This window comes from Lucilia sericata, unplaced genomic scaffold (genome assembly GCF_015586225.1).
Source record: "Lucilia sericata isolate MDLA Ls3-8-SP2 unplaced genomic scaffold, ASM1558622v1 Contig000917F_arrow, whole genome shotgun sequence".
Lineage (NCBI taxonomy): Eukaryota > Metazoa > Arthropoda > Insecta > Diptera > Calliphoridae > Lucilia > Lucilia sericata.
Genome location: NW_023994904.1, coordinates 80,081 through 103,102, shown reverse-complemented (window position 1 = coordinate 103,102; position 23,022 = coordinate 80,081). Strand labels below are relative to the sequence as shown.

Genomic DNA, 23,022 nt, shown 5'->3' with positions numbered 1-23,022 from the left:
AAAAAATCACTATAAATACTGCTATAGTTAAACCAAGCAAATATATCATTGCTTTAGTTTTCCGTTCAAAGTGTATTTTAATAAGAATATTGAGAATTCTGATCACAGATATTAGCTGTTTTCTTAATTAGAGCGATTTAAGATTTTTCATATTAAAATGGTAATTTTATGAAAATGTAAGTAATCACAAAATTTCGTTATTTTCTATAGTCGAGTCTATAGTCTAGTCTATAGTCGAGTCTATAGTCGAGTCTATAGTCGAGTCTATAGTCGAGTCTATAGTCGAGTCTATAGTCGAGTCTACAGTCGAGTCTATAGTCGAGTCTATAGTCGAGTCTATAGTCGAGTCTATAGTCGAGTCTATAGTCGAGTCTATAGTAGAGTCTAGTCGAGTCTATAGTCGAGTCTATAGTCGAGTCTATAGTCGAGTCTACATCGAGTCTATAGTCGAGTCTATAGTCGAGTCTATAGTCGAGTCTATAGTCGAGTCTATAGTCGAGTCTATAGTCGAGTCTATAGTCGAGTCTATAGTCGAGTCTATAGTCGAGTCTATAGTCGAGTCTATAGTCGAGTCTATAGTCGAGTCTATAGTCGAGTCTATAGTCGAGTCTATAGTCTAGTCTATAGTCTAGTCTATAGTCTAGTCTATAGTCTAGTCTATAGTCTAGTCTATAGTCTAGTCTATAGTCTAGTCTATAGTCTAGTCTATAGTCTAGTCTATAGTCTAGTCTATAGTCTAGTCTATAGTCTAGTCTATAGTCTAGTCTATAGTCTAGTCTATAGTCTAGTCTATAGTCTAGTATATAGTCTAGTCTATAGTCTAGTCTATAGTCTAGTCTATAGTCTAGTCTATAGTCTAGTCTATAGTCTAGTCTATAGTCTAGTCTATAGTCTAGTCTATAGTCTAGTCTATAGTCTAGTCTATAGTCTAGTCTATAGTCTAGTCTAGTCTATAGTCTAGTCTATAGTCTAGTCTAGTCTAGTCTATAGTCTAGTCTAGTCTATAGTCTAGTCTATAGTCTAGTCTATAGTCTAGTCTATAGTCTAGTCTATAGTCTAGTCTATAGTCTAGTCTATAGTCTAGTCTATAGTCTAGTCTATAGTCTAGTCTATAGTCTAGTCTATAGTCTAGTCTATAGTCTAGTCTATAGTCTAGTCTATAGTCTAGTCTATAGTCGAGTCTATAGTCTAGTCTATAGTCGAGTCTATAGTCGAGTCTATAGTCGAGTCTATAGTCGAGTCTATAGTCGAGTCTATAGTCGAGTCTATAGTCGAGTCTATAGTCGAGTCTATAGTCGAGTCTATAGTCGAGTCTATAGTCGAGTCTATAGTCGAGTCTATAGTCGAGTCTATAGTCGAGTCTATAGTCGAGTCTATAGTCGAGTCTATAGTCGAGTCTATAGTCGAGTCTATAGTCGAGTCTATAGTCGAGTCTATAGTCGAGTCTATAGTCGAGTCTATAGTCGAGTCTATAGTCGAGTCTATAGTCGAGTCTATAGTCGAGTCTATAGTCGAGTCTATAGTCGAGTCTATAGTCGAGTCTATAGTCGAGTCTATAGTCGAGTCTATAGTCGAGTCTATAGTCGAGTCTATAGTCGAGTCTATAGTCGAGTCTATAGTCGAGTCTATAGTCGAGTCTATAGTCGAGTCTATAGTCGAGTCTATAGTCGAGTCTATAGTCGAGTCTATAGTCGAGTCTATAGTCGAGTCTATAGTCGAGTCTATAGTCTAGTCTATAGTCTAGTCTCTAGTCTAGTCTATAGTCTAGTCTATAGTCTAGTCTATAGTCTAGTCTATAGTCTAGTCTATAGTCTAGTCTATAGTCTAGTCTATAGTCTAGTCTATAGTCTAGTCTATAGTCTAGTCTATAGTTTAGTCTATAGTTTAGTCTATAGTCTAGTCATTCTGATTTCTTCCCGATCGCAATACATCGGTTTTAAACTTGAAGAAAGGTGTTTGACAATTCATTAACATCTAATGGCTATGAATATCCCTTACATATTAGGGTTCTATAAATCGACATCAAAATCATTAAAGAATCGACTTTTTGTCTTAAAAAGTTTAAAACCCGAAGCTGACTATATATCTTCCATCGATATGTCAAATTTAATCTATTTTAATATATTTTAATTTGCATATTGAAATATTTAAAGTAACGGTTCTTGCCATGGGTTAATGTCTTCGCTAGACAACATTCACAATAACGTCACCGCTATTGTGAGTAAAAGTACTGCCTTGTATTAAATTTTGTAGACTTCGTCAAAGTACTAAGTAACTCTGAGCTGAAGTACTGCTGTGTGTTTATTGATTGTTTTTATATTAAATTGCCTGTTATCTCTCGGATACTGTTGTTTTTCAGTATCTTTGAAATGCACATAACTTAGCCGGTTACATCAGATTTTATATCGTCGTCGAACAGTTTTGTTACCGTCTATAATATTTGTTGCCGCAGGTCTCTTATAGCGTAAAACATAAAAGTTTTTTCTGGCTAAACGTAAGGCCCTAGGGCAAAAAGGATTAAAATCTGTGATCACTTTTGTCAAAATTCGATTCTTGGGTGAAAACATAAAAGTCCATTTTCTGGCTAAACGGGAGGCCCTATGGCAAAAAGGATTAAAATCTGTGATCACTTTTGTTTCCCACCAAATGCAGATTTTTTAGTGAAAACATAAAAATCCATTTTCTGGCTAAACGGAAGCCCTAGGGCAAAAAGGATTAAAATCTGTGATCACTTTTGTTTCCCACCAAAATTTAATTTTTGAATGAAAACATAAAAGTACATTTTCTGGCTAAACGGAAGATCCTAGGGCAAAAGGATTAAAATCTGTGATCACTTTTGTCAAAACTCGATTCTTGGATGAAAACAAAGAAGTCCATTTTCTGGCTAAACGGAAGGCCCTAGTGCAGAAAGGATTAAAATCTGTGATCACTTTTGTTTCCCACCAAATGCAGATTTTTTAGTGAAAACTTAAAAATCCATTTTCTGGCTAAACGGAAGGCCCTAGGGCAAAAATAATTAAAATCTGTGATCACTTTTATTTCCCACCAAAAATTGATTTTTAGTGAAAACAGAAAAGTCCATTTTCTGGCTAAACGGAAGGCCCTAGGGCCAAAAGGATTAAAATCTGTGACCACTTTTATTTCTCATCAAAATTCGATTTTTTAGTGAAAACATAAAAGTCCATTTTCTGGCTAAACGGAAGGCCCTAGGGCAAAAAGGATTAAAATCTGTGATCACTTTTGTTTCCCACCAAAATTCGATTCTTGGGTGAAAACAGAAAAGTCGATTTTCTGGCTAAACCGAAGGCCCTAGGGCAAAAAGAATTAAAATCTGTGATCACTTTTATTTCTCACCAAAATTCGATTTGTGAGTGAAAACATAAAAGTCCATTTTCTGGCTAAACGGAAGGCCCTAGGGCAAAAAGAATTAAAATCTGTGATCCCTTTTTTTTCCCACCAAAATTCGCTTCTTGGGTGAAAACAAAAAAGTCCATTTTCTGGCTAAACGGAAGGCCCTAGGGCAAAAAGGATTAAAATCTGTGATCCCTTTTGTTTCCCACCAAAATTCTATTCTTGGGTGAAAACATAAAAGTCCATTTTCTGGCTAAACCGAAGGCCCTAGGGCAAAAAGAATTAAAATCTGTGATCACTTTTGTTTCCCACCAAAATTTAATTTATGAGTGAAAACATAAAAGTCCATTTTCTGGCTAAACGGAAGGCCCTAGGGCAAAAAGGATTAAAATCAGTGATCTTTTTTGTTTCCCACCAAAATTTCATTCTTGGGTGAAAACTTAAAAGTCCATTTTCTGGCTAAACCGAAGGCCCTAGGGCAAAAAGAATTAAAATCTGTGATCACTTTTGTTTCCCACCAAAAATCCATTTTTTAGTGAAAACATAAAGGTCCGTTTTCTGGCTAAACGGAAGGCCCTAGGGCAAAAAGGATTAAAATCTGTGATCACTGTTGTTTCCCAACAAAATTGAATATTTGAGTGAAAACATAAAAGTCCATTTTCTGGCTAAACGGAAGGCCCTAGGGCAAAAAGGATTAAAATCTGTGATCACTTTTGTTTCCCACCAAAATTTAATTTTTGAGTGAAAACATAAAAGTCCAGTTTCTGGCTAAACGGAAGGCCCTAGGGCAAAAAGAATTAAAATCTGTGATCACTTTTGTTTCCCACCAAAATTCTATTCTTGGGTGAAAACATAAAAGTCCATTTTCTGGCTAAACGGAAAGCCCTAGGGCAAAAAGGATTAAAATCTGTGATCCCTTTTGTTTCCCACCAAAATTCGATTCTTGGGTGAAAACATAAAAGTCCATTTTCTGGCTAAACGGAAGGCCCTAGGGCAAAAAGGATTAAAATCAGTGATCACTTTTATTTCTCACCAAAAATTCATTTTTTAGTGAAAACATAAAAGTCCATTTTCTGGCTAAACGGAAGGCCCTAGGCCAAAAAGGATTAAAATCTGTGATCACTTTTGTTTCCCACCAAAATTTAATTTTTGAGTGAAAACATAAAAGTCCATTTTCTGGCTAAACGGAAGGCCCTAGGGCAAAAAGAATTAAAATCTGTGATCACTTTTGTTTCCCACCAAAATTCGATTCTTGGGTGAAAACATAAAAGTCCATTTTCTGGCTAAACGGAAGGCCCTAGGGCAAAAAGGATTAAAATCTGTGATCACTTTTGTTTCCCACCAAAATTTAATTTTTGAGTGAAAACATAAAAGTCCATTTTCTGGCTAAACTGAAGGCCCCAGGGCAAAAAGAATTAAAATCAGTGATCACTTTTGTTTCCCACCAAAAATTGATTTTTAGTGAAAACATAAAAGTCCATATTCTGGCTAAACGGAAGGCCCTAGGGCAAAAAGAATTAAAATCTGTGATCACTTTTGTTTCCCACCAAAATTTAATTTTTGAATGAAAACATAAAAGTACATTTTCTGGCTAAACCGAAGGCCCTAGGGCAAAAAGAACTGAAATCTGTGATCACTTTTATTTCTCACCAAAATTCGATTTTTTAGTAAAAACATAAAAGTCCATTTTCTGGCTAAACGGAAGGCCCTAGGGCAAAAAGGATTAAAATCTGTGATCACTTTTGTTTACCACCAAAATATAATTTTTGAGTAAAAACATAAAAGTCCATTTTCTGGCTAAACGGAAGCCCCTAGGGCAAAAAGAATTAAAATCTGTGATCACTTTTATTTCTCACCAAAATTCTATTCTTGGGTGAAAACATAAAAGTCCATTTTCTGGCTAAACGGAAGGCCCTAGGGCAAAAAGGATTAAAATCTGTGATCACTTTTGTTTCCCACCAAAATTCGATTCTTGGGTGAAAACATAAAAGTCCATTTTCTGGCTAAACGGAAGGCCCTAGGGCAAAAAGGATTAAAATCAGTGATCACTTTTATTTCTCACCAAAAATCCATTTTTTAGTGAAAACATAAAAGTCCATTTTCTGGCTAAACTGAAGGCCCTAGGGCAAAAAGGATTAAAATCTGTGATCACTTTTGTTTCCCACCAAAATTTAATTTTTGAGTGAAAACATAAAAGTCCATTTTCTGGCTAAACGGAAGGCCCTAGGGCAAAAAGAATTAAAATCTGTGATCACTTTTGTTTCCCACCAAAAATTGATTTTTAGTGAAAACATAAAAGTCCACATTCTGGCTAAACGGAAGGCCCTAGGGCCAAAAGGATTAAAATCTGTGACCACTTTTATTTCTCACCAAAATTCGATTTTTTAGTGAAAACATAAAAGTCCATTTTCTGGCTAAACGGAAGGCCCTAGGGCAAAAAGGATTAAAATCTGTGATCACTTTTGTTTCCCACCAAAATTCGATTCTTGGGTGAAAACAGAAAAGTCGATTTTCTGGCTAAACCGAAGGCCCTAGGGCAAAAAGAATTAAAATCTGTGATCACTTTTATTTCTCACCAAAATTCGATTTGTGAGTGAAAACATAAAAGTCCATTTTCTGGCTAAACGGAAGGCCCTAGGGCAAAAAGAATTAAAATCTGTGATCCCTTTTTTTTCCCACCAAAATTCGCTTCTTGGGTGAAAACAAAAAAGTCCATTTTCTGGCTAAACGGAAGGCCCTAGGGCAAAAAGAATTAAAATCTGTGATCACTTTTGTTTCCCACCAAAATTCTATTCTTGGGTGAAAACATAAAAGTCCATTTTCTGGCTAAACCGAAGGCCCTAGGGCAAAAAGAATTAAAATCTGTGATCACTTTTGTTTCCCACCAAAATTTAATTTATGAGTGAAAACATAAAAGTCCATTTTCTGGCTAAACGGAAGGCCCTAGGGCAAAAAGGATTAAAATCAGTGATCTTTTTTGTTTCCCACCAAAATTTCATTCTTGGGTGAAAACTTAAAAGTCCATTTTCTGGCTAAACCGAAGGCCCTAGGGCAAAAAGAATTAAAATCTGTGATCACTTTTGTTTCCCACCAAAAATCCATTTTTTAGTGAAAACATAAAGGTCCGTTTTCTGGCTAAACGGAAGGCCCTAGGGCAAAAAGGATTAAAATCTGTGATCACTGTTGTTTCCCAACAAAATTGAATATTTGAGTGAAAACATAAAAGTCCATTTTCTGGCTAAACGGAAGGCCCTAGGGCAAAAAGGATTAAAATCTGTGATCACTTTTGTTTCCCACCAAAATTTAATTTTTGAGTGAAAACATAAAAGTCCAGTTTCTGGCTAAACGGAAGGCCCTAGGGCAAAAAGAATTAAAATCTGTGATCACTTTTGTTTCCCACCAAAATTCTATTCTTGGGTGAAAACATAAAAGTCCATTTTCTGGCTAAACGGAAAGCCCTAGGGCAAAAAGGATTAAAATCTGTGATCCCTTTTGTTTCCCACCAAAATTCGATTCTTGGGTGAAAACATAAAAGTCCATTTTCTGGCTAAACGGAAGGCCCTAGGGCAAAAAGGATTAAAATCAGTGATCACTTTTATTTCTCACCAAAAATTCATTTTTTAGTGAAAACATAAAAGTCCATTTTCTGGCTAAACGGAAGGCCCTAGGGCAAAAAGGATTAAAATCTGTGATCACTTTTGTTTCCCACCAAAATTTAATTTTTGAGTGAAAACATAAAAGTCCATTTTCTGGCTAAACGGAAGGCCCTAGGGCAAAAAGAATTAAAATCTGTGATCACTTTTGTTTCCCACCAAAATTTAATTTTTGAGTGAAAACATAAAAGTCCATTTTCTGGCTAAACTGAAGGCCCCAGGGCAAAAAGAATTAAAATCAGTGATCACTTTTGTTTCCCACCAAAAATTGATTTTTAGTGAAAACATAAAAGTCCATATTCTGGCTAAACGGAAGGCCCTAGGGCAAAAAGAATTAAAATCTGTGATCACTTTTATTTCTCACCAAAATTCTATTCTTGGGTGAAAACATAAAAGTCCATTTTCTGGCTAAACCGAAGGCCCTAGGGCAAAAAGGATTAAAATCTGTGATCACTTTTGTTTCCCACCAAAATTTAATTTTTGAATGAAAACATAAAAGTACATTTTCTGGCTAAACCGAAGGCCCTAGGGCAAAAAGAACTGAAATCTGTGATCACTTTTATTTCTCACCAAAATTCGATTTTTTAGTAAAAACATAAAAGTCCATTTTCTGGCTAAACGGAAGGCCCTAGGGCAAAAAGGATTAAAATCTGTGATCACTTTTGTTTACCACCAAAATATAATTTTTGAGTAAAAACATAAAAGTCCATTTTCTGGCTAAACGGAAGCCCCTAGGGCAAAAAGAATTAAAATCTGTGATCACTTTTATTTCTCACCAAAATTCTATTCTTGGGTGAAAACATAAAAGTCCATTTTCTGGCTAAACGGAAGGCCCTAGGGCAAAAAGGATTAAAATCTGTGATCACTTTTGTTTCCCACCAAAATTCGATTCTTGGGTGAAAACATAAAAGTCCATTTTCTGGCTAAACCGAAGGCCCTAGGGCAAAAAGGATTAAAATCAGTGATCACTTTTATTTCTCACCAAAAATCCATTTTTTAGTGAAAACATAAAAGTCCATTTTCTGGCTAAACTGAAGGCCCTAGGGCAAAAAGGATTAAAATCTGTGATCACTTTTGTTTCCCACCAAAATTTAATTTTTGAGTGAAAACATAAAAGTCCATTTTCTGGCTAAACGGAAGGCCCTAGGGCAAAAAGAATTAAAATCTGTGATCACTTTTGTTTCCCACCAAAATTCAATTCTTGGGTGAAAACATAAAAGTCCATTTTCTGGCTAAACGGAAGGCCCTAGGGCAAAAAGGATTAAAATCTGTGATCACTTTTGTTTCCCACCAAAATTTAATTTTTGAGTGAAAACATAAAAGTCCATTTTCTGGCTAAACTGAAGGCCCCAGGGCAAAAAGAATTAAAATCAGTGATCACTTTTGTTTCCCACCAAAAATTGATTTTTAGTGAAAACATAAAAGTCCACATTCTGGCTAAACGGAAGGCCCTAGGGCCAAAAGGATTAAAATCTGTGACCACTTTTATTTCTCACCAAAATTCGATTTTTTAGTGAAAACATAAAAGTCCATTTTCTGGCTAAACGGAAGGCCCTAGGGCAAAAAGGATTAAAATCTGTGATCCCTTTTGTTTCCCACCAAAATTCGATTCTTGGGTGAAAACATAAAAGTCGATTTTCTGGCTAAACCGAAGGCCCTAGGGCAAAAAGAATTAAAATCTGTGGTCATTTTTATTTCTCACCAAAATTCTATTCTTGGGTGAAAACATAAAAAGAATTAAAATCTGTGATCACTTTTGTTTCCCACCAAAATTCGATTCTTGAGTGAAACCATAAAAGTCCATTTTCTGGCTAAACCGAAGGCCCTAGGGCTGAAAGCATTAAAATCAGTGATCACTTTTATTTCTCACCAAAATTCGATTTTTGGGTGAAAACATAAAAGTCCATTTTCTGGCTAAACGGAAGGCCCTAGGGCAAAAAGGATTAAAATCATTGATCACTTATATTTCTCACCAAAAATCCATTTTTTAGTGAAAACATAAAAGTCCATTTTCTGGCTAAACGGAAGGCCCTAGGGCAAAAAGGATTAAAATCTGTGATCACTTTTGTTTCCCACCAAAATTTGATTCTTGGGTGAAAACATAAAAGTCCATTTTCTGGCTAAACCGAAGGCCCTAGGGCAAAAAGAATTAAAATCAGTGATCACTTTTATTTCTCCCAAAATTCGATTTTTTAGTGAAAACATAAAAGTCCATTTTCTGGCTAAACGGAAGGCCCTAGGGCAAAAAGGATTAAAATCAGTGATCACTTATATTTCTCACCAAAAATCCATTTTTTAGTGAAAACATAAAAGTCCATTTTCTGGCTAAACGGAAGGCCCTAGGGCAAAAAGGATTAAAATCTGTGATCACTTTTGTTTCCCACCAAAATTAAATTTTTGAGTGAAAACATAAAAGTCCAGTTTGTGGCTAAACGGAAGGCCCTAGGGCAAAAAGTAATAAAATCTGTGATCACTTTTGTTTCCCACCAAAATTTAATTTATGAGTGAAAACATAAAAGTCCATTTTCTGGCTAAACGGAAGACCCTAGAGCAAAAAGGATTAAAATCAGTGATCACTTTTATTTCTCACCAAAAATCCATTTTTTAGTGAAAACATAAAAGTCCATTTTCTGGCTAGACGGAAGGCCTATGGCAAAAAGGATTAGAATCTGTGATCACTTTTGTTTCCCACCAAAATTTAATTTTTGAGTGAAAACATAAAAGTCCATTTTCTGGCTAAACGGAAGGCCCTAGGACAAAAAGGATTAAAATCAGTGATCACTTTTATTTCTCACCAAAATTCGATTTTTGAGTGAAAACATAAAAGCTAAACGGAAGGCCCTAGGGCAAAAAGGATTAAAATCTGTGATCACTTTTGTTTCCCACCAAAATTGACTTTTAGTGAAAACATAAAAGTCCATTTTCTGGATAAACGGAAGGCCCTAGGGCAAAAAGAATTAAAATCTGTGATCACTTTTATTTCCCACCAAATGCCGATTTTTTAGTGAAAACATAAAAATCCATCTTCTGGCTAAACGGAAGGCCCTAGGGCAAAAAGAATTAAAATCTGTAATCACTTTTGCTTCCCACCAAAATTCGATTCTTGGGTGAAAACATAAAAGTCCATTTTCTGGCTAAACCGAAGGCCCTAGGGCTGAAAGCATTAAAATCAGTGATCACTTTTATTTCTCACCAAAATTCGATTTTTGGGTGAAAACATAAAAGTCCATTTTCTGGCTAAACGGAAGGCCCTAGGGCAAAAAGGATTAAAATCAGTGATCACTTTTATTTCTCACCAAAAATCCATTTTTTAGTGAAAACATAAAAGTCCATTTTCTGGCTAAACGGAAGGCCCTAGGGCAAAAAGGATTAAAATCTGTGATCACTTTTGTTTCCCACCAAAATTTAATTCTTGAGTGAAAACATAAAAGTCCATTTTCTGGCTAAACGGAAGGCCCTAGGACAAAAAGGATTAAAATCTGTGATCGCTTTTGTTTCCCACCAAAATTCGATTCTTGGAACATAAAAGTCCATTTTCTGGCTAAACGGAAGGCCCTAGGGCAAAAAGGATTAAAATCTGTGATCACTTTTGTTTCCCACCAAAATTGATTTTAAGTGAAAACATAAAAATCCATTTTCTTGCTAAACGGAAGGTCCTAGGGCAAAACGAATTAAAATCTGTGATCACTTTTGTTTCCCAGCAAAATTTAATATTTGAGTGAAAACATAAAAGTCCATTTTCTGGCTAAACGGAAGGCCCTAGGGCAAAAAGGATTAAAATCTGTGATCACTTTCGTCTCCCATCAAAATTAAATTTTTTAGAGAAAACATAAAAGTCCATTTTCTGGCTAAACGAAAGGCCCTAGGGCAAAAAGAATTAAAATCTGAGATCACCGATTTTTTAGTAAAAAAATAAAAATCCATTTTCTGGCTAAACGGAAGACCCTAGGACAAAAAGAATTAAAATCTGTGATCACTTTTATTTCCCACCAAATGCCGATTTTTGAGTGAAAACATAAAAATCCATTTTCTGGCTAAACGGAAGGCCCTAGGGCAAAAAGGATTAAAATCTGTTATCACTTTTGTTTTCACCAAAATTCGATTTTAGGGTGAAAACATAAAAGTCCATTTTCTGGCTAAACGGAAGGCCCTAGGCCAAAAAGAATTAAAATCTGTGATCACTTTTATTTCTAACCAAAACGGAAGGCCCTATGGCAAAAAGAATTAAAATCAGTGATCATTTTTATTTCTCACCAAAATTCGATTTTTGAGTGAAAACTTAAAAGTCCATTTTCTGCCTAAACGGAAGGCCCTAAGGCAAAAAGAATTAAAATCTGTGATCACTTTTGTTTCCCACCAAAATTTAATTTTTGAGTGAAAACATAAAAGTCAATTTTCTGGCTAAACGGAAGGCCCTAGGGCAAAAAGGATTAAAATCTGTGATCACTTTTGTTTTCCACCAGAATTAAATTTTTTTGTGAAAACATAAAAGTCCATTTTCTGGCTAAACGGAAGGCTCTAGGGCAAAAAGAATTAAAATCTCTGATCACTTTTAATTCCCACTAAATTCCATCTTTGAGTTAAAGGATAAGAGTCAACTTACTGGCCCTAGGGCAAAAAGGATTAAAATCAGTGATCACTTTTATTTCTCACCAAAAATCAATTTTTTAGTGAAAGCATAAAAGTCCATTTTCTGGCTAAACGGAAGGCCTTAGGGCAAAAAGGATTAAAATCTGTGATCACTTTCATTTCTTAACAAAAATCAATTTTTGAGTGAAAACATAAAAATCCATTTTCTGGCTTAACGGAAGGCCCTAGGCCAAAAAGGATCTGTGATCACTTTTATTTCCCACCAAAATTAAATTTTTAAGTGAAAATATAAAAATCCATTTTTGGCTAAACGGAAGGCCCTAGGGCAAAAAGGATTAAAATCTGTGATCACTTTTGTTTCCCACCACAATTCGATTCTTGGGTGAAAACATAAAAGTTCATTTTCTGGCTACACGGAAGGCCCTAGGGCAAAAAGAATTAAAATCTGAGATCACTTTTGTTTCCCACCAAAATTCGATTCTTGGGTGAAAACATAAAAGTCCATTTTCTGGCTTAACGGAAGGCCCTAGGCCAAAAAGGATTAAAATCTGTGATCACTTTTATTTCCCACCAAAATTCAATTTTTAAGTGAAAATATAAAAATCCATTTTTGGTTAAACGGAAGGTCCTAGGGCAAAAAGAATTAAAATCTGAGATCACTTTTGTTTCCCTCCAAAATTTAATTTTTGAGTGAAAACATAAAAGTCCATTTTCTGGCTAAACGGAAGGCCCTAGGGTAAAAAGGATTAAAATCTGTGAAACTTTTGTTTCCCACCAAAATTAAATTTTTTAGAGAAAACATAAAAGTCCATTTTCTGGCTAAACGGAAGGCCCTAGGGCAAAAAGGATTAAAATCTGTGATCACTTTTGTTTCCCACCAAAATTGATTTTTAGTGAAAACATAAAAGCCAATTTTCTGGCTAAACGGAAGGCCCTAGGGCAAAAAGAATTTAAATCTGTGATCACTTTTAATTCCCACCAAATTCCGATTTTCCAGTGAAAACATAAAGATCCATTTCCTGGCTAAACGGAAGGCCCTAGGGCAAAAAGGATTAAAATCTGTGATCACTTTTATTTCCCACCAAAATTCGATTCTTGGGTGAAAACATAAAAGTCCATTTTCTGGCTAAACCGAAGGCCCTAGGGCAAAAAGAATTAAAATCTGTGGTCATTTTTATTTCTCACCAAAATTCGATTTTTGAGTGAAACCATAAAAGTCCATTTTCTGGCTAAACGAATTAAAAAGAATTAAAATCTGTGATCACTTTTGTTTCCCACCAAAATTTAATTTTTGAGTGAAAACATAAAAGTCATTTTCTGGCTACACGGAAGGCCCTAGGGCAAAAAGGATTAAAGCCTGTGATCACTTTTAATTCTCACCAAAAATCCATTTTTGAGTGAAGAGGATTAAAATATGTGATCACTTTTGTTTCCCACCAAAATTTGATTCTTGAGTGAAAACATAAAAGTCCATTTTCTGGCTAAACGGAAGGCCTTGGGAAAAAAGGATTAAAATCTGTTTTGTTTCCCACCAAAATTCAATTTTTGAGTGAAAACATAAAAGTCCACTTTCTGACTAAACGGAAGGCCCTAGGGCTAAAAGAATTACAATCTTTCTGGCAATACGGAAGGCCCAACGACAAAAAGGATTAAAATCTGTGATCAATTTTATTTCTCACCAAAAATCCATTTTTGAGTGAAAACATAAAAGTCCATTTTCTGGCTAAACGGAAGGCCCTAGGCCAAAAAGGATTAAAATCTGTGATCACTTTTATTTCCCACCAAAATTCAATTTTTAAGTGAAAATATAAAAATCCATTTTCTGCCTAAACGGAAGGCCCTAAGGCAAAAAGAATTAAAATCTGTGATCACTTTTGTTTCCCACCAAAATTTAATTTTTGAGTGAAAATATAAAAGTCAATTTTCTGGCTAAACGGAAGGCCCTAGGGCAAAAAGTTTTAAAATCTATGATCACTTTGATTTCGATTTTTGAATGAGAACATAGAAATCCATTTTCTGGCTAAACGGAAGGCCTTGGGAAAAAAAGAATTAAAATCTGTGATCACTTTTACTTCCCACCAAAGTTCGATTTTTAGTGAGCACATAAAAGTCCATTTTCTGGCTAAACGGAAGCCCCGGGCCAAAAAGGATTAAAATCTCTGAGCACTTCTTTTTTCCCACCAAAATTCAATTTTTTAGTGAGAACATAAAAGTCCATTTTCAGGCTATACGGAAGGCTCTACGCAAAAAGAATTAAAATCACTTTTATTTCCCATTTCATTAATTCATCTAACAAAATTTTATAAGGATAGGACCACAATAAGCCCCTGCCAACATTTAACCCCTCTTTTAGAAAACCCCTCTTTGGTCAATAAATGTTTAAAATATTTCTGAATTAAGGTAAAAATTAAATTAAATATTATTAAAAATATAATTAACATCTTTAACATAATCACATAACTTATAATCACATAAATTCTTACTTACTTGTTTATATTTTACCTAAAGGAATGATAAGAAATTTTGATATCATGGGAAAGGTTATTGAGAGGCGCTTTAAATATTGTATTACAAATTTTTCACAGAGTTAAAAAAAAAAAAACAATTTAAAATTTTATTTAGAATAATGAAATTTTTATTATATAGATTACACCATGGTAGAAAAATATTATATTTTTTTTACCAAGGATTACACTAAAATTTAAAAACTAAAGGTAGTGAAAACTTAGCAGGCCATATACTAAAATTTAAAAAAATAATTAGAAAATACCTTTTTTTTTAAATTGGTCCATCTTACGAATGGTTATCGCTAGACTCAAATACCTATATTGAAAGTCGTTCTAAAACATAGCAAAGTAAATTTTAAGAGGGGTAACAACGCGATTTTAGTTTCCATGAAATTTATTAGAGATATACATATGGGCAATTCCATACGCTTGTGGTATAGATTTTGGTATAGATTTTGTAAAATAAGGAGTACTTGGAAAACAATTTTGTCATTCTGTTCCATTTAAAGAATACTATATTTGCAAAAGGAATCATCCCATTCGGAACCTTGTTTTCCAAAATATGTATTAAAATATGGTGATATCATACGTGACAAAAATTCGGAAGTGTTTTTAAAGTACATGTAAATATTTACGAAAATCTGCGAATTCTGTAGGTGTATCTTTTTTGTTTTAATTTCTTACACTATGGGACATATTGTTCATTAGTAATCCATAATTTTTAAATAAAAAAAAAAAATAATATAATTTTATAATGAACATTTTGAAATATCGTACGTGACACATCGTATGTGAGATTTTTCTCCTGATTTTTTTTAGGTTATAAAATATATATTTTGGAAATATATACATACACACACTTCAATAAAGCAAAAGGAGTAGGAAAGTGCAGTCGGACATGGTCGACCTATATTCATGTTTAAGCAATTTATAGATTAAATTAAAAAACAGAAGTTATATGGCGACTAGTGTTAAATATGGACCGATTCTCATAAAATTTTGGGGTTGGAGTTTTATTCATTTTATTTGTGCCAAATTTTATTATAATACAAGTGCTTATAAGTAAGTTACGGACTTTTAAGTGTTTTTCTGAAATTAAACTTTGAATGGAACTAGGGTCAAATGAGGTCCAATCGTTATGAAAATAGGCATAAATGTTTAGGCTTATAAACATTTTAGATCCGCCGATTTTTGAAGGGATAGTATTATAATTAATAGAAATATGAGCTAAAAAGTGATATTTTCGGGTCCGTTTGTATGGCGGCGAGGTGTTGAATTATCTTCAAAAATGCAGAAGTTATAAGGGTTTTATTTTTTCAGTCGTGGTTTACCTTTTCATGGAATTGCCCATATGTATGTATGGTAGGTTCACATTATGGCAGAGCTATGCCATGGTTCACATAAAACTTGTTTGTGTAGAATTGTATCGCTATACCTATAGGTTGTTGTGTTTTTTATAGAGACTGCCGACAAATGTGGACCGATTTTCATAATATTTAAGAGATTTATGGAAAAATAATTTGTGTAAAATTTGATAATTAAAAATTTGAAACATTATGCTTTTTATTTCGATTTCAGTATAAAATTGGTGGTGTAGAATCGATCACAAAATAATCGATTTTTTACAGCAATAATCGATTAATGGTCATAATCGAAGTCTATTTACCATTCCCTATAATACATCATTCCCAAAGTTATCACTATGATAGAATTAAAAAAGTACTTTAAATTATAGAGAACTTTGTCCATAATTGACCCAATTCCACATTTAAGTCCCTAATCCGAAAATCACGGTGACGTTCTTATTAATCTAATGATCAAAGTCAAATTTGCTTTTTTACGACATATGATTTGCCGAATAGGTATAACTCTTACTTCTTAATTATTTTAATCATAAAGAAATTACCGCCAAAATAGGAATAATCTGCCTTTAGAGTTGCGAGTTTTCATACACTCTAATAATGTTTTCAAAGTGAAACTTTTGGAATATTTTTCAATCTCTTTGTGATCCCTTTAATTGATGTTGTTCTGTTCGTCTTTTTTTTAAAGAAAATCTTAACACTTATTGAAACTTTTAAAATTTGGTGTTCTTCAAATCGAATTTTTATTTGAACGTAGAATTCAGAAAAAAGAACATATTTTAGCTTTGTTCCAGAACTTTTCTGGCTAAAGAAAATTAATGAATTTTGTCTTCGTACTTGTAAAAAGTACGGGAACAGACAGGATGCACTTATTACATCATGGGAACAGAAAAAACTAAATTTCTTTTTCAATAAATAAAAAATTTCAAACATTTTTCAATGTTTTCAATGTACTTTTTAAACAAATAATTTATTTGACATTTTTTTTCTATTGCCAGGAAAAAATTTTCTGGCTAAAGCCGACAAGTTTTGGCAAAGAGAAACTATTATTATTTCCATGATTATTTCTCAATTTTGTTCTCTTTTACAATTTATGGTAAAAAACGAAGAAAAATAATTATTTTATTTATTAGAATAAAATTACACTCGATTTACTTTCTACTAGATTTGTGTACTCGGTTTTAAAACGAGAAAAATTATGCGAATTCGTTTTAAAACGAGAGATTTACTCGGATTCGGTTTACAGAACAGATAGGACTGTGTAATATTATTTTGCCCAAATGAGCTTTTTTTTATTACTGAATAAATAAATAAATAAATAAATAAATAAATAAAATATCTTTGTTTTTAGTAAAAAAAACTTTTTACGTTATTGATCATTTTCTTAATGCAAAATTTTTTAGAAACTGATTTTCTGCAAGAAGTTTTATATGGAGAATAGGGTTAAATATAGGCCGATCCTCGTAAAACTTTGTTTTTAATTTTTAAGAATTTATCCATCCCTGCATAATTTCTCACACAACTTTTGTGCTTGTTCTGTTTTGTTGTTATAAACAATATATTTGCTTCCAAAATCCCACTTTCTGATCTCTCGGATTCCGTTTATATTTAAAATTGTAGAAAATTTAAAAACTAATTGTAGTTGAAAACATAGCCGGCTTACAGTAGATTTTAAGCCGCCGCCGACATATTTGGTGTCAGTCGCCTCCGTCGTTAATATTTGTCGGCGCAGGACTCTGTAACCGCGTTCATTTGTGTGAAGTTGTTTTTTTGCAAGAAAGTTTTAGCAAAATAAATTTATTTCTTTTACAAAAATATACCAAGTTTATTGTAAAGCAATGTCAAATATTGTGCAATACATAATTGTTCGCAGCGACTTGAAATCTGCCTTAAATTGGCCTCTGGGTGCCGTAATTGCTCAATGTTGCCATGCTGCTACTGCGGTCATGCATTTGCATGCAGATGATGACGCCACAAAATCATATTTGGCGGATTTAGACAACATGCACAAAGTGGTATTAGAGGTGAGTGGTTTAGTATCCCCGTTTCTTTCACTAACCAGTTATTTTTTCTCATTACCAGGCCAAAGATGAAGCAGCACTTACAAAATTGGCTAATAAACTGAAAGAAAATGAGATTCAACACAAACTATGGATTGAGCAGCCGGAAAATATACCCACTTGTATTGCCATTAAACCTTACGTTAAGGAAGACGTCCATAAATATGTTAAAAATTTCAAATTATTGAAGGAATAAACGAAACAGTAGACATGGACCAGGAGACATCGGTTAAAAAGTGCGCGTTCGCTTGTTTTGTTTGTAAAACTTTAGTGTTCGGGAGTGTCGTTTTTCAATCAGGAACTTTTCAATTACTTCAGAACTTTAGCTTTGCATTGATGATATAGTTTAATAGAGCAAACGGGTGTGTCGTTTTGTCGGGAAAATAATAGGAACTTTTTCAGTTAATTATGAACTTTAGTTTCGCATTAGTGATTTGATTTAAAAATGAATTTGTAAGGCTTAAGACGGCTAATAGTAAATATTAAGTAGCAGCAATTATTTAAATAATCCAGAATCTCAAGACTCAAGATATTTCAAGACTCAAAATTTTTCAAGACTCAAGATATTCAAGACTTTAGCTAGAGCTGAAACGTAAGTTAATTTTATTTTTTTTTTTAATTTTTATATTTGTTGTGATTGTTAGTAGATTTTGATATATTTTTATATGATTCAATATATATTTAGATTGTTATTTTTATGATGCATTTATTAATACCTAGGATTTACATACATGGGCAAAAAATAGGATTTTTACTAAAATAAATCTATTTTAGTGAAATATTTAGCAGTGAATAATTCAGGGATTTTTTAAATTTAAATTTATTTCAGGCTTCGATAAAACAATTCATACATATATTTATACATCATGAATCAAATACAAAATCGGAAACGGTTTATATGTAATAATTTTTAATTGAATAAAAAATATTTTAATTTTTTTTTTTTGAGATTTTAGCTACTTGTATGCTTTAAGCGGTATACTAGCTTATTATTGTGATACAGATTTGAAAAAGAAAGATATAAAAATTTTAAAGTCAAAATCGGACAATGTGTTAACGACTTCGTGGGCAAATGAGTCCATGACAATGAAAATACATATTAACTGGAAAAAGATAGAGCCCGTACATTAGTCGAGATGATAAAAATCCACGAAAAATTTACTTTTGTGCTATAAAAGGCCAATAGCATCAATATCTAACAATAATTCCTTTAATAAGTGCTATTATCCTCAGAATGGAAGAAATTGCCTTAGAACCATATACATATTCCCTGGTAACTTTACCGTTATTACTAAAGATCCAAAATAACTTGTCATTACATTAAAAAACTTTAGAAATAAGTTTTAAAAATCTAGAACTTTATAGTTGGGATGGTATTGTTCGTATATCCAGCTCTAAGTATACCAATCACTTTCTGAGTTAAGCTATGTTCGTCCCTCTGTGTGTTCACGTAAACTTTGTGGGCACTTCTATGGTCGCTGTTTTCAAGATAAATTGATGAAATTTAATACAAAATTTTCTCTTGACCCAAGAAAAAAGCCTTTGAAATGGTATATTTATCTATCTAAAAGTATCGCCGGCTACATTTCCGGTTATAGCCTAAAAACTTGAAATATGCGTAACAAATATAATCAATATTTATATTTTCTGAGGCCTAATACAATAAGTATTTTAATGATTTTCAAATAAATTATTTTTATTTCCTTTCCAATAAATAAGTTCTTGTTAAAAAACCTTTTACTCATAAAGCGCAAATATTTTTTTGTAATATTTTTACGACAGAAGTGGTTTGCTGAATATTTTGCCCACAAAAACAGATTTCTATCCAAACATATAAGGTAGTGGGATTTCAATATATTTCCTTAGAGTTTTCGCAGTGCAGTGGTAGTTATATAATGGTTCTACCTAGAGGCCAAGAATCAATAGGCCTAGTCTACCCCTAAGTCGAAAAATCGATCCATTTAATGTTATCGTACATAATAGTTTTAATTTTACTCACAACATTTTTATACAAAAAAGTTAGAAGTGTTATATGGGAATTAGGGAGGGTCAAATGTTAACACAGAACCTCATGAAATTTTGTGTTCAGATTTAAGTTTATATAAAACTTACTTATGCCTAATTTAAACATAATACTTGCTATCATAAGTGATTTACGGGCTTTAAAGTAATTTGCTAAAAATTACTTTGGGGGGTCAGGGTCAAAAGAGTCCCAAATTTTAAAAATGGTTTAAGGCCATATAAATTATAGATCTGCAGATTTTTTGTAGAAATACTAGTACGTTTAATAAAACTACAAGCTATAAAGCCTTCTTTGGTTGTATTCGGCACTATTAGGGATTAAATGGTACTGATTTTCTATATTTTTTCTATAACATAGAAATAAAATATTATACATACAGAAACTTGAGTGAATGAGAATCTCTTAAAGTGTTTTTTATATCCTACACCACTATTGTGGGCAGGGTATTATACGTTTGTGCTGATGTTTGTAAGGCACAAAAATATTGGTCCTACAACCAAAGTATACCTCAAAGTATACCGATCGACTCAGAATCACTTTATGAGTCGATTAAGACATATCCGTCCGTCCGACTAGCTGGCTATCCATGTAAACCTTGTACGCGAGCTACATGCCACAATTTTCAAGATATTTTGATAAAATTTGGATCGTGCGTGTTTTTCGATACAATTGAAAATGGTTGGAAATCGGCCTATTATTTCACCTAGCCCCCATACAACCTGACCTTCCGATTTGGTGTTTTTAACTCATAACTACGTCAAACATATTTAGAAATTTATTTTTTATCAATAAATTGCTTAAATCCATCGGAATTAAGGTAAAATTCAAGATAAGAGTTTATTTATGAAAAATAAATAATTTTTAAAATATACTCATGATGTAGGGTATCATATATTCAGTCATGTCCGACTAAACTTTCTTACTTGTTTTTACATTTTTGTTATTCTACAAAAACATAAAATTTAATTTATTTCCAAAATAAACCTAGCCTATTGGCCATAATCGGTTACAAATTTCTAACGTTCAGGTTCCTGAGAAAATGTAAATCTGATAGAATTTTTGGTGCTTTCCGTTTTTCAACTGGCACTTTTTGAGTTTTCTATAATATTGAACATAGAACCAAGAAATTAAACATGCAGAATCTTCAGTATATAAGTTTATAAAAAAATTTAGATAATATTGGATCTACAAAATTAAAATTAAAGATGTATGAAAATCAAAAAAAAGGGTCTTTCTGATACTTTTTTCTTCTAACTAACTAGGGATGCCAAACAGGAAATCCCGAGTCCCGAAATCCCGGAATTTTCGGCATTTGAAAATACCGAAAACCGGGATTTTCAAAAATGAAATCCCTGGGAATTTCGGGATTTTGAAATCGCGATGTTGAAGTGTTTTTCCATTGCATTTATACATTATAAAGTATTAAATAACATAATTTTATTAGTTTTTTTTTTCAAAAATAAACAGGAGCATAAAATTGAAACTTTTCGGCCTCCTTTAAACTTTATTCATTGAGTAACTTTTTAAAATCTTAATATGATTCTACTAACTTACAAGCTAAAATATCATCAATAAAAAGGGCAATAAATAGGCAGGGATACTATCGAATATCTAATGGGTATTTTAGAATCTATACTGGCAGTCATTCTGCTAATAAGAAGGTGAGACGTTAATCACCTTTATTTGGGTAAGAAGACACGGGTATATAACTGGTACTAATATTACTGATACCTTGTTAAAGACTGGAACTACGATGGCAATACTGGATATAGACCAGTTCTGTAGTGCTCCCCCACCAGTCATTAAAAACCATATATCCAATATTCAACTCAAGACTGATGGTTACATGAATACATTTGCTCAATTGCTCTTGCTAATTGGAAACCATGCAAGACGCATGGGTCTTCCCTTTAACGAGTTCTGTAGAAGTTGTTAAAATTAATTTGAAGAAAAAACTATTATTCATATTCTATGTTCTAGAAACGGCTTTTTACCATACTTTACGGTGGACTTACTCTGATCTAACTGATCTGTCAAATGTTCAATTAAAATTATTAATCCATTTCTAAATTTGTTGAAATGATGAGTTCAGTTTTGATAATTAATATCAGTTTCTTATAACTGTTGATAATATAATGCATACAGCGAGCGTCAAAAGAAAGTGTACAGCTATTTTAACTTGTGTTGCAGTTAATTATTAATAAAACCTTAAATGGTCTAAAGTTTTTTTTGTATTGCTTTCTTTGTTAATAAAATCACCAGAAGTAATGTTAAGAGTTTCGACCCATTTTTTTTTTAATTTATCCAGTTTTGTTGATTAATTTTTCATATGAAAGTAAGGTTTCTTAAAAGACTATCTGGTATGTAGAGTGTTTATTGAAATGACCTTTGAATTGAACTTATCCACTAGGTTCCCTGGGTAACTTTTATATTATTCGATAATTCAACAACAATTTTCAGGGAATTGGACTTCGTTCCTCACGATTTTTGCCGTTCTTTAGCGTCAGTAAGCCATTTTAGTCGTACTGGTTAACGAAAATTCCCAATCGTATGATGTCATACACACATTTTCTCATACTTTTCTGCCATACTGTTTCTGACAATTCGTCACATTTCGCGTAAATATTGATTTTTTATTTACATTACAAGCGATATTTCACGGTACGGGGGTAGTCTATTTATACATTATTTTAAATTTTTTATGTTTGATCCTTTTTTTTAAATAAAAGTATTATAAAGCAGCAAAAAAAAAAAAAAAAAAAAAAAAAACATAATTACTTGCTTGCCTTAGTACTGCCTTTAGAAGAAATTTAAGCATTTTCCCGATACATTCCAAGAGCAACGCTTTCTTTGTAGACTTTTTATGACGCGTAAAATCAGCATTATTTTTAGAAAACATTTATAATCTAAGCCTGTGGTTGACTTTGATTAGTTGTCAATAATTGTACTGTAACAAATAATTGTAGAACTGAAATTGGTGTAAATTGATGTAAATATATTAATTACTTTTTTATTATGTTTAGTACTTTCGATTAATTTGTTCTCATAAAGTTCACAAAATGCTTATTGGAAAAGCTTTTTGTATTAGAAATCCCGAAAGGTCCGGGATCCCGTTGTCGAGATTCTTGGATTTATTCATAAATTCCGAATACCGGGATTTCTAAAAATCAATCCCGATTGGTATCCCTAATTGAGACTATAATCATAAGACCAAATTTTCGATAAATTTTCCCTCTTACTCTCATACTTTTTGAATTTTCTGCAATATTGAACCTAGAAATATGCATGAAAATATAGAAAATGAGACTGATATTGCATATACATAGTATGACTGAAAATTTACAATAATATTTATATTATTTTATTACGAGTACAGTAGCGAAGCACACTAGGTATAGCTAGTAATTTATAATATTATTGCTAACTTACTTCTCTTATCCTTTTGACCTTCATTTTCATATTAAATAAAACAAGTGT

At 32.8% G+C, this 23,022-nt stretch overlaps 1 protein-coding gene across 1 annotated transcript; it reads left to right on the top strand.

Moving 5' to 3' along the window:
* Positions 1-17,174: 17,174 nt before the first annotated feature.
* Positions 17,175-17,761, top strand: LOC119609038 (putative peptidyl-tRNA hydrolase PTRHD1). The gene is made up of 2 exons (XM_037963714.1): positions 17,175-17,486; positions 17,545-17,761. The coding sequence occupies exons 1-2, from the start codon at positions 17,301-17,303 to the stop codon at positions 17,716-17,718; spliced, it is 360 nt and encodes a 119-aa protein (XP_037819642.1). The 5' UTR covers positions 17,175-17,300; the 3' UTR covers positions 17,719-17,761.
* The last annotated feature ends 5,261 nt before the right edge of the window (positions 17,762-23,022 follow it).

Coding starts and splice junctions, on each gene's coding strand:
- LOC119609038 (XM_037963714.1), top strand. CDS start 17,301: ATGTCAAATATTGTGCAATACATAATTGTTCGCAGCGACTTGAAATCT. Junction 17,487..17,544: donor TGCACAAAGTGGTATTAGAG/GTGAGTGGTTTA, acceptor TCTCATTACCAG/GCCAAAGATGAAGCAGCACT.